The sequence below is a fragment of the Siphateles boraxobius genome, unplaced genomic scaffold (genome assembly GCF_051911475.1).
Source record: "Siphateles boraxobius isolate OS27281-9 unplaced genomic scaffold, OSU_SipBor_1 7, whole genome shotgun sequence".
In the NCBI taxonomy this organism is placed as follows: domain Eukaryota; kingdom Metazoa; phylum Chordata; class Actinopteri; order Cypriniformes; family Leuciscidae; genus Siphateles; species Siphateles boraxobius.
In genome coordinates, this window is record NW_027509197.1 from 32,072,178 (window position 1) to 32,084,433 (window position 12,256).

The 12,256-nt window shown below is 35.6% G+C and overlaps 2 protein-coding genes and 1 long non-coding RNA gene across 7 annotated transcripts in view; 2 read left to right on the top strand and 1 right to left on the bottom strand.

The window, feature by feature from the left end:
• Positions 1-2,811, top strand: part of spegb (striated muscle enriched protein kinase b) — an 83,238-nt gene extending 80,427 nt beyond the window's left edge. For all 5 annotated transcript variants that reach the window (XM_077215079.1, XM_077215076.1, XM_077215078.1 and 2 more), the window contains one exon: positions 58-2,811. In XM_077215079.1, coding sequence (XP_077071194.1) covers positions 58-286 — 229 coding nt within the window. In that variant the 3' untranslated portion in view covers positions 287-2,811. The remainder of the gene's footprint in view (positions 1-57) is intronic.
• Positions 2,812-8,298: 5,487 nt separating this feature from the next.
• LOC143723113 (uncharacterized) lies at positions 8,299-9,770 on the bottom strand. Its single transcript, XR_013197046.1, has 3 exons — positions 9,679-9,770; positions 9,462-9,570; positions 8,299-8,355 (listed from the first exon to the last, which is right to left on the bottom strand). It is a non-coding gene; the product is annotated as an uncharacterized LOC143723113 (long non-coding RNA).
• Positions 9,771-10,537: 767 nt separating this feature from the next.
• Positions 10,538-12,256, top strand: part of ctdsp1 (CTD (carboxy-terminal domain, RNA polymerase II, polypeptide A) small phosphatase 1) — a 34,651-nt gene continuing 32,932 nt past the window's right edge. Inside the window, exon 1 of the mRNA XM_077215085.1 lies at positions 10,538-10,936. Coding sequence (XP_077071200.1) covers positions 10,711-10,936 — 226 coding nt within the window. The 5' untranslated portion in view covers positions 10,538-10,710. The remainder of the gene's footprint in view (positions 10,937-12,256) is intronic.

The window sequence follows — 12,256 nt, forward strand, 5'->3', positions numbered from 1 at the left end:
ATAGGCCAGGCTATGTGTCTGTGATGTTGACTGATTCCTGTTTTCGTCTGTTTTCAGGGCCCGTCCTACCATTAAGGACTGCTTTAACAACTCCTGGCTGCAGGACGCTTATCTAATGAGACTGCGGAGACAGACTCTCACATTTACCACCACACGCCTCAAGGAGTTCCTGGAGCAGCAACAGCAGGTCAGGGCAGAGGTGGCAACCAAGCACAAAGTCCTTCTGCGTTCCTACCAGAGCGCTCCACAAACCCCGTCCACCCCTGCAGCAGCCATCTCTCAGTGAGCTCCACCACTGGTGCTCGTGCTCCAGAGAGATGACAAGACGGCTCCAGGGTTCTCCAGGATAAGGACAGAGAGAGACACAGCCTCAGGACATCCCAGCCCTTGGTGGGCCCTTAGGGGGCGGCTAAATGTGCGGTGTGTGTACGCAGATAAACCACAGAATCTTCTGGCCTCGACCACAGAGTTTACGCCACCTGAAACACACACACACACACACACATACAAAACCTGATGGATTTCAGTGCATTACCATCCGTTAGCTGTGGACAGCATGCATAGTGCAGTTGTGTTTATTAACCAGGACGTCGTCCTTACTTTAAGCTCCTCTCGTCCTACACTGCTTTCCTATGACTTTTTTACAAACCTATTATAGCAGTTCTGAGCATTGCATCTCTGGCAAGTAGTCAGGAACTTGGACCCATCCTGATTGAGAAGAGTGACTGTATTTCATACACGGAACTCAATCAAGAAGACTAGTCCATCACTCGACGCAAAAAAATGTCATGTTAATGTGTATTTTTCGTGGTGTCTTCCAATTGTGAACCAGGGCCTTGAGATTTGTGGAAAATGGTGTATCTTTTTTTTAACTAGTTTTTATGGCATAAGTAATACTTTTATTACTGCCGGTTGTTATACTGTAGTGAATATCAGTATATATGAAAACTATTGACTGAAATCATGTTATCAAACAAGACGCTTTTTATCTTTTACTAAAGTGTTTTGTTCTAATCTAAAGTACATTGACTTTATTGTAATATTGAAAGGCCTCACAGCTTTAGGGAGTGACATTTTTGCAAGAACTCCCAGTTCATTAAAGCACACACGGTTTGGTTTTCACTGACACTTAACGGATTCAACTTTTGATATGTTGGAGTCTTTGCGTTTAACACCAGGAATGTATTATATATCACAAATTTCAGTGCATACATTAGCATAAAGCATGCAAGGGTACAAATTCCTCTTCATAGCGTATCGGCAGCACCATTGGTTTCCAGAGAAAACTCAGTCCTGTTGAATGCAAGGGGATGGTATAACGGCCAAAGTTGTTTATGTAGAGATCGGCTGATTCAAGATGTGCCTGGAAACTAGTGATCTTGTAATGCATGGATGGAATGGAGATGTCTCAGAGAAGTGCCATTTTTTCCTGAAGGGACTAGAATATGTTATTAAACATACATTAGCTGCTGCGTTGAATGTTTATGAGAATCTTTAGTACATTATTTTGAAAGTTTTTGCTGAAAGATTCGCTTATATCCACGAATGAGAGTAACTTTATGGTTGAATGATTATCACTATCTTTGGTCATTTAAAAAATATCTGGTTTTGATCTAAATCATACAAAATATCTAAATTATATTAAGATATAAAATATATTAAATGTATTGTCCACAAAACATTTTTTTAATGACTTTTAATGAATGATCAAAAGCAGGATATGTATTCTTCAAATTTACACATGGAGATATATGTCTAAAAATAATTGTATTTTATTTGAAGACTAACGGGTGTTTATCTTGATTTGATTTACATAGTTTGTATTATTTGGATTTAATATTTGAACAGTTTGCATCTTGTTTGGTGAACATAGTCACAGAATCAGTGCTTGATTTATTTTTTATTTGTTTAGTTTAGTTGTTCATTTATCTAATGGACAAATGAGTGATTCACATCCACAAAAAAAAAAAAATCATATTCACATTTACAGCAAACAATCCTACAACTTGCAAAACAAAGTGAAGGAAATGAAAATAGTATCAGGGTCCCACATTCATGGAACAAAAACAGTGAATATGAATTTGACCTGTTATGCTCAACTCTGTTTCATTGGCTAGAAAATGCTCTTAAATGTAAAATTTAAATTTGACATCATAAAATTTCCATAAAAGTAATTTGAAACCTCCTTATCCAGTGATCACAGACAACGGGAAAAGACATGGAAATCCATTGGTCAAAAGGTGTGGGTAAGCTGCAGGAATGTTCTCATTGTTTTTAGCACAGTCCTATCGTGACCTCATCTGTCCACACACAGCACGTGAACACCTTGGATTATACAGTAAATAGCTGTTTGCTTAGTTTTTATTGCAGTACTAATTCAGTGCAAATTCTCTTCTGTTTTCCATCACTTTGCATAAACGCTAACATTGGGTTTTTTCTTCTATCCAATTTGTTTATTATTTGTTTTAACTTGGGTTATTCAAATTGTTCAAGCCTCTAGTTTCAAATATGTTATGGTGCGAAAACTAAAACAGAGAAAAAATGGAAACACAATAAAGAAGAAAGAATTCAGACTCGATGTGTTGTTGTGAATAAGGTTTTATATTATTTAATTTGTGTGTGTGTGTTTACTACTATTTCAGTCATGCCGAGCAACCCTTTAATGTGAAACTAAATCAAGCTTTTCTGGAATGAATTATGTTGCACTAAAACAGTGACAATGTGGAGATAATATGAATGTTTTACAGTAGAATGAAGTGTGTATATGTCGAAACCATGACTTTTCATGAATAAAATCAGCTGTCAGCAATACTCAACAGACTACATTAATTTATTATTATTATTCCAGTCATTCCAGTGTCTCTAAGTGCATATTACAAAGTGGAAATGGTCTAAATGTCATTACGAGACACTTTAGAACAATAACATACAAATTCAACCAGATTTAGTTAGACCTCATAAACGGGCCATTAACTTACACTACATTCATGTGTTCAAGTGAAGCCAATCCAAATGTAAGGACTCTCAGGCTTTTTACATGTGCGCTATATTATTTTGGACCATTGATGTTTCACATCTGACACTATCAGCTCACAGTGTAATGCTCTTTGCCTTAGGGATTTTTTCATTACAGGTTGACTATATACAGCACAACTGCTTACTCTAGAACACGTGTTGATCTTTTATTAACATCAGTATGTATCTCAAAGATACACAGGCAGGCAAACTTGTAGTAAAAACTTTATTTATAAAACTCATAGGAGGACAACTGGACATTTGTTGGATCCTGAGTATAAGTAAAGGTCCAGGAACTTCTTCAGGTTGAGTTTTATTTGATTTTGTTCAGCAGTAGACTATTTATGATTATAACTGTCATATCCTGATAATTTATCATTGTACTTAATGCTATTCGTTCTGTTGCCTATGATTGTTTTAACACTTAATCTTGCTTTATCCATCCATCCATCCATCAGGAAAATACTTAACCTTTTTTCTTAGAACTTAAAAACTTTTTAAAGAAAAAAATTATTGTCTCTTAAAACTGATGCCATTAATATCACATAAAGCTTTTTAAAGGGTAACTAAACACTAAAAAAAACTTTTTTTAGTTAATAATCTGTAAGAATGGAGCTTCATAAATACTGTTCATTGATTCGAGTAAATTTTTTTGACATTTGGGTTTAAAGTGTTTTAATTCTACAATATATGGTGTAAAAACGTCTGAGTGCTCCCCTCTTCAGGTTGAACGGTGGCAACTGCAGTTGAATTTTCCTATTGGTAGTTGTGGTACCAGCTAATCACGCCCTTCCCTACAGAGAGATGTGTCTCAGATGCACAACCCCGCCCCCTCCGCTGGGCTCTGCCCACTTTTCCTGCATTTTTCAAATATTGCCAGTGGGTGGAGTCAGGCTCTGACCAGGGGTTTAGTTACCCTTTAAAGAACAATAATTTTATACACACTACCGTTCAAAACTTTGAACTAAGAATTTGAGCAAGAAGTCTCTTATGCTAACCAATACTTAATTTATGTGATCTAAAATACAGTAATATTGTGAAATATCATTACAATTTAAAAAAATTTGTTTTGTAATTTAAGACATTTTAACATTCCTGTAATGAAAAAGCTGAATTTTCAGCATTATTCTTCAGTCAAGTCAAGTCACCTTAATTTATATAGCGCTTTTAACAATATGGTTTCAAAGCAGCTTTACAGTGACAATAGGAAATTAAAGTAACAGAGATTGTTTTGGCTTATTAAAGTTATTGTCCAGCTAAAGTTAGTTTTGATCGATTCACTTCTGTTGCAAAGATCATTAGTTATTAACTTAGACACGACACCGTTCTAACAGAAAACCCTTAATGCGCTCCGGCCACTCATTCGCACAACAACAGTGCCTGGTGGCTCGAGAACGCAAACCTTGAAATAGGTTCCAAGGTTGTTTTTTTTTTGTTTGTTTTTTATATCTGCACAAGCTTTAAAAACGCAAACCTGTGAAAATGCTGACGGCATGCATGTGGCGTTTTACGTGTTCAGTTTATAGCTATGCGCATTAAAACAGCACAGGCGTGTATTCTTTCTTTACAAATTGACCTAAATAAATTACTTGTCTTGGTATAAAATTGTATGATACTATTAACAGTCTATTACTATTTTGACAACGTTTTATCTGTACAGAGGTAAAGGGAAGGAGGCCTTCACAGGGGCGAGACTAGTTGACTTCAGGACTGCGTTGTCGTCGTGTCCAGGCGCAGGTCCTTCATCAGATCTGGATACGGCCTGTACCCGGCAGACTGCGGTAAACCTCGGGATAAATAGAGAGACTAATATTAGCGTAGATGCCATTCTTCTTATGATGTAACGAGTACATCAGGATTTTATGGAGAGTGTTCTCGGTTCCGGCTGATCTAAACAGCCTAACATTGAATTATAGAAGTCTATAATGTGTTGTGTATGCTAAGGCAAAGAGATGTGTTTTTAGTCTAGATTTGAACTGACAGACTGTGTCTGCTTCCCGGACAATGTTAGGGAGATTGTTCCAAAGTTTTGGTGCTAAGTAGGAAAAGGATCTACCGCCAGCAGTCGATTTTGGTATTCTAGGTATTATCAACTGGCCGGAATTTTGAGATCGCAATAGAAGTGAAGGACTATAATGTGTTAAGAGCTCGCTCAAGTACTGGGGATTATATCAAGTACTCAAGATTTATTTTTAAGATGGAAGAATGCGGTTTTACAGATACTAGACACATGACTTTCAAATGAAAGATTGGTATCAAAGAGCACATCCAGGTTCCTAAATGACGACGAGGACTTGACAGAGCAGTTATCAAGCCATCAGTGTCACATGATCCTTCAGAAATCATTATAATATGCTCAAGAAACATTTGTTCTTATTATTAATGTTGATAACAGTTAAGCTGCTTAATAATTTTGTGGACAACGTGATACATTTTTTTTCAAGACTCTTAGATCATCAAAAAGAACAGCATTTATTTTAAATAGAAATCTTTTGTAACATTATAAATGTATTTACTCTCACTTTTGATCAATTTAATGCATGCTAGCTGAATATAAAATTATTAATTTCTTTCCCAAAAAGATTTTTTTTTTAACTGACCCCAAACTCTTGAATATTTGTATAAAAACCTAATTTAGAAACAATCATCTTCTTTTGTAATCATTTAAAGCTAATTGACTGCTAGCTAACTTGTGTTAGTAAATCACCATTACAATCTCACACACTATCAAAAAACCCATGATCAGATCCTTTTCCAGTATGTCATAAACATTTTGACATAAATGAAACAGTTTGCAGTTTAATTTTCAAGATTTCCTCAGTCAAATCCGTCAGTCCAAAAGCATCAGCACTTCCAGGATGCCCTTTAAACATGAATGACCCTCAAAGCTAAGAAGCAACAAGCCACATCCAAGCTTCATAGCGAGAGCATTGATGAGTCACAATCGGATATAGACAGAGCTCTATTTAATGCTGTTTGGCTCAGCTGCATGTAACAGCTGACCTTTGATTTGTCGTTTGCATGAATGTGTACCATTGTCTGTTAAAATCAAGGAAAGTGCTGCAACAAAAAGGCCCTCCAATGTGTCTGCAGGAACTGAAAGATGTGGTTCTGCTGGAGTGCAGTGTCTTTCCCAGGCACGTGCAGGGGGGGGGGGGGGGGGGGTCTTTGGGTGCTCGAGCCCCTGGCCTATTTCAAAATTAATCAAAAGTGCCCTTCTCAAACAAATATCAATGATATTGTTGTGGAATAAAACAAAATGCATTTGATTATAATTAACATGACAATGTGCAAAAAACGAAAGTAGTCTAAATTACAGTGTTGGGGAAAGTTTCTTTTAAAAGTAATGCATTACAATATTGCGTTACTCCCCAAAAAGTAACTAAGTACGTTACTTAGTTACTTTTTATGGAACGAATGCGTTACATTACTTTTGCGTTACTTTTTCTCACCTGCATGGGCTTGTTTGTTTGTTTTTTAATAACAGCTAAAACAATCTATTTTTGCCAATTGTTAAGGCCCTTTCACATCAAAAGTTAAATGAATAAGCCTAAGGCTGAAGGAAATGCATATTTACTACTGTACAGTAGAGGGCGCCGCTCAAACAAACCTTTCAGCTGCTGCTGTTCTTGATTAAATAACAGTAGGATACAGGAGAAGGAAGTTCAACGCTCTTATTTCTAAACCTAATCTAAAGTCATTTTTGCTTATTAGTATGGTTGAATTAGATCATTGTAGGTCAGCAGCAAAGACATTGGTTAATAAAGTGAGATTAAGTACATAAAGTATATTTGTGTAATTTAACATACTTAATTATAAAATATTTTCCACAAAATTCTGAGATTGCATTTGACTGTTTTTATTCATTTTGAGGAATACTGAATGTTTTTGTGCAAGGGAGATGAGTAAATGCATGTTCAATGCAAATGCACACAACACCTCACTTTATTTCTCTCAACATGGGGACAGGAGAGCTGTCAGTCAATAAATGTGAAAAATTAACTAGTGTTACTTATTTGAAAAAGTAACTCAGATATTTTGTTGTAAATTGAAAAAGTAATGCGTTACTTTACTAGTTACTTGAAAAAGTAATCTGATTACGTAACTGAAGTTACTTGTAATAAGTTACCCCCAACACTGCTAAATTCACGTTTATTTGACGTTTCTGTCAGTCTGAGGTGTCGTTGCTATAACGCGTTGCTATGGGTTGCGTCACTTGCGTCAAGTTGCGCCTTGCGCGTGTCTTCTTGCTTCGGTCTTGACTTGACCATAGACTGTAAAAAAATAGGTCTTGACTGACGGGGTCAGTCTCCGTTTTCGAGGGTCTAAAACCCCGGAGTAGTGTGTGTGTGGATGGCAGGCATAACCGTAGCAAAAGCTATGCGTTTTAAAATGAAAATGCACTAGTGTACTGTAAACATAGGTATCCCACAGTCTGCTCGAGAACCGATACTCTAGAGCCAAATAATGGCTCGACGGCAGGAAACAAAATAAACAAACAATTTTTCAACTTTTTTTCTTCACAATGATAAAAGGTTTTGTGTCGATTCAATTAAAAATCCACATCACATATTTTAAAATATTACATAATTAATTGAAGCCTGTTTGTCATGTATAATACACCGACCAATCGTCATCTTGCACAACAAGTTCAAATTTAATTGGACAATGTGAAGTGGAGCGTAATTTTCTGGTCATTTATAAATAAATCGTTTTAAAATTACAAGGACAGACGAATTTATGTTTATGAAGCAATCTGAATCTGTGTCGTTGAACTAATGGGTGTTAATTGACTACAAAGCACTGCACAAAACCAGCACCAAAAGTAGTATTAATGGTAAGTATGTATTTAGTCTATATTGATACATCGTTTACCATTTGATGAAACTATCATAGTTTGTTAAATGAAGCCCAGGCGTACAGGCCTATTATGTGAAGTGTAGGCTGACAACAGCACGCGAAATGGTGACTTAATTATTTTAACATTTTTGATAAGTTTGCAGCAATAGTATAATAGTACAGTACTACTGGTCAAACATTTGCACACACATTACTTTTTTTTTTAAGAAGTCCCTTATGTGCATCAAGCCTGCATTTATTTGATAAAAAATATAGAGAAAAATATTACAATTTAAAATAATGGTTTTCTATTTTAGTATACTATTTGATATTATTTATTTATTTATTTATGTGATGCCATATGCCCTTTTTTTTTTACATTTGAGCCCCTGCCCCTGAGGAACTCTCTGCACGTCCCTGGTCTTTCCAGACCCCTGCATCCTCTTTTTTGAGGATCCTGATGTTGTGGCCCTGGTCATGTATGAAGCCATCTTGGATGACCTAGGCAGAGATATGTTCATCAAACCAAGTCACCATGAAATCAAAATGGAAAATTCTTGTTTTTGCCATATTTATTATAAATGATTTATCCGTGCATATCATTTTTTTTAAATTCAGGTGCCCTCATAACATTTAATCAAAATGACTTCCCTCCCACTTGCAGCGACATCATCTGTTCTCTTCTCTGATGTGTTTACTGGCACGAGGGTGGGTCAACCTGTCACTCGCATGACATCGACCAATAGCAAACCACAACCATCCAATCAGTTCCTGATGGACAAAAGCAAGTATTTTTCTTGCTGTTTAACTCAGATATATGTCACAATTGGGAAGAAAAGATGCGACCTGCATTTCATGCAGACTTTAATGTCTTTTATTGACCTGGTTGTATTTTGCTCTGTAACCTCTGTGGTTGTTTCAGAGAGACACCAAAAGGCTACTTTCCTGACCATCAAATACACTTAACCAGCAGATTCAGGGAAGTATGATGTCCTCTGAGCAGTTAGAGACACAGGTTATATACTTCAAATGATGTCCTTTGTCTTCAATGGATTAATGTCCTACAGCTTGTCACTATACTAAAGTAAAGGGCTTGCTGAAGACCTCTTTAAATAAAACCTACTGTATCATATTGATATGCAAATTTGTAGCAAATTATCAACATGATCAAAACTTTGCTGAAAAACCTGTTTCACACCATGTCTTCTGTCATTTGATTGATAGTTTGTACTTGTTTACAATAAAAGGCCTTTTGGAGTAATTCTAAAAGCATCCCCCTTCAGGTCATGGTACAGGTCTTTTTTTTGCTTAAGTCTACTGGTTTTTATTAAGTATTTTTATAAAGTAGTTTTATTTAAAACATGACGTGGTCGATCATTAATCAATTCACAAATAATCTTTTGTCCCCGTGATATAAGGTTAACGTTACATCCTTGATCTGGTTCATTGCTCATACAATGGTGCTAAAAATTAAGCTAAAATCTGTATGATATTTTTTGAAAAAACTTGTGATGTGACAAAAAATCTTCAAACTCATAATCCGGAGGGCCTTGCTGATGCTTTCAGTGAATGACTGTAGACTGTTAAGTGTAGTGCGTGATGAATACCAATGATGTAAACTCTGTAATCAACATGACGGAGTGCGCGAACTTTGAGGACTCTCCCTATCCTCCATTCTAAAGACGGTCTCAAGCCCCCCCCCCGCGCTCGCAGCTCCTGCCAAAAAAAGTTCACAAGAAAGTTGTCTTGCTTCTTAAAAAGCGTAAAATGCACACGCATTCGTTTGAAAATCATTCAGATCTGACTACTTATTATATATATTACCTGTCGGACGTTAGAAAAAGCTGTTTTAACTTCGAACTGAGCATTCAGTTACGCTGAGGCCAAGAGATCTTTTAAACTTTGTTTGCGTATTGGATTTTGTAATTTTTAAAGGGGCAACGCATATTAATCAAGTCCTAGTTCAAGCGATTAGGACACTTTGTTCCAAAGTCAGATTTATTAATATTATCCAGTTCCAGTGAAAGAGGAAGAAAAAGAAACGAACGAGAATACTTATAATGTAGAAATATGTTATGGTTTGAACGAAATTGTTCAATTAAAAATATGCTGTAAGTTAAGTGGACCCCACCAAAAATCTAAAACTTATTTTCAGAAAATATTACAAATGTGAAATGTTCCTCCTGAATATACAAGCATTTTTTACTTAAAAAAATTGAGTATTAAGTTTTAAATTTGGCCTATAATATTATGTGTATGGTATTATATTCATGTATTTCTGCGTGATACTTAAATAATAAAACCATTAAAATAACCATTATTGATTTACTTTTTACATGTATATTACATCTTACAGTATATATATATATATATATATATATATATATATATATATATATATATATATATATATATATATATTACTGTGCGGAACAACAACAAAAAATTAGCTAAACTTTAATTGTGCTGGCTGAGCTGTCTTGGTTTGTGGGGCCACCTATGTTCCTATTGAGTATTAAATATGTTGTATTTGAACTGGTACTAAAAGAGATGTTCACAGGTAGCCTTTTCGTTCTGATTCGTAACATTTTACAGCCATAAACTTTGAACCTTCAAAGTGGTTTTCACAGTTCTGTCTTGCCTGAGTGTCGTTGCCCCTTTAAGGCGAAGGGTGCCTTGAAACCGCTGAGTTCCATGTTTTTATGTTGAAATTGAGAGCAGAGCCGAACTCCATGTTGTGAAAAGTTATCATCCAGGAACTTAACTTTTTATTATTATTTTATTTAATTTTCTTTATGTCGTATAACTTATAAAACATAGATATTGCATTCAGCCTAATATGGTTTCGCATTATGAATGTTCTTAAGTGGTAAAAGTCTTTTGGAGTTTTGGAGGCATTTGCAGGGAGTGTTTTCTTTTTTTTTTTCCAATTCAATCGTAGCCAGCGGAAAGATTTTAATACGGAAACCCTTTTTAAGTTGCGATTTTACTTGCTTTACGGATCTCATGGACCACCCGTCCGCCTCGATCATCACGCAAGTGAGCAGGGATGAAGAAGCGAGTGCTCCTTTACGGGACAGAGGTGAGTTGAGAGAAAGTTTTGTGTCGGCACATGTCAACCCCCTTTGATGAATGTGGCGCGCGGCGGACGCTTCATATACAGCTACATTCTGTCAAAGTGTAGCATTGACTGGACTTTATTGAAAACTCAGTGTTAAATATACATACATTTCCGCTCACCAAAACACTACAAAAACGCGTGATTACCACTTTCCAAAGTTGATGACAGTTGATGCGTCTTGAATGTGGATCCATTAAGTCCATTTATTAGAACGATAGAGTGGAGACCCATCACATACAGTTAGCTTTATGTGCGTGCAATAAACTAGAGATTTATTACAAAACCACTTTTATTTATATATATATATATATATATATATATATATATATATATATATATATATATAAATGAATGCTTTGAGGGGGCGTTTCCATGATGACTTTCTTCACTGACGTTTGAGGGAAGGCTGTAGTTCTTGTTTACCTGTAGTGTGTTGTAGTACATCAGCTAACCTGATGTCATATTATGTTTATGTATGCATATATCCCATAATAAATGACTTGGAGTCCCTCCTCAGGTGACAGGTTATCATGAGACGAGATTTCTTAACTCCCTTATCTCATCTCTGATGTTTAGATTGTCTTTTTGCAATGGTGACTGTCAATGCATGAATACAAGAATCGTTGTTTATTGTAATAAACTGGTGTAGTATGCGTGAATGTGCAAATGGTGCATTACACCTTGTTAGTATTTCCATTGTACATGTTTGGACAAACCTGCGTATTCTTTTTTGATGTTTTTTTTTACATTTTAGAATAATTATAAACTCATCAAAATTGAGAAATAAAACTGGAAGTGGTGGAATTTAATGGTTTATGTATAAAGACATAAGTTTTTTTTTGAAGATCATGCAATCAATTAATCTGTCAATAAATAATCAGTAAAGTAAAGTGTCCAAACTTTTGACTGGTAGAATTATTGAAAGGTTGTAAGTCATAATGTCACAGTAAACAAGATAGGCCACTGTTTGCAGGTCAAAGGTTAGATGAAAAGTGACCCTTTAATCAATTGGACTTTTCAGGACAACATTATGGCTACAACAACTTCATAAGGGAAACAAAGGTATTTTGCTTCTCATTTCTAATTGTACATTTTTTTGCGTGTACAATTTCACAAGTTGTATTTTTGACAAAATATTTAGACTCTCTGGGGTGTAAACAAAATGGGTAGCTCATCTGTCTTTTTTTGTTTGGTCAGTGATGAATATGATTTATACACTCCTGAGCAAAAGGCCAAGTCAAAAATGGCAAAATATTTAGTGGTCTTTTAATGGTCTTCATT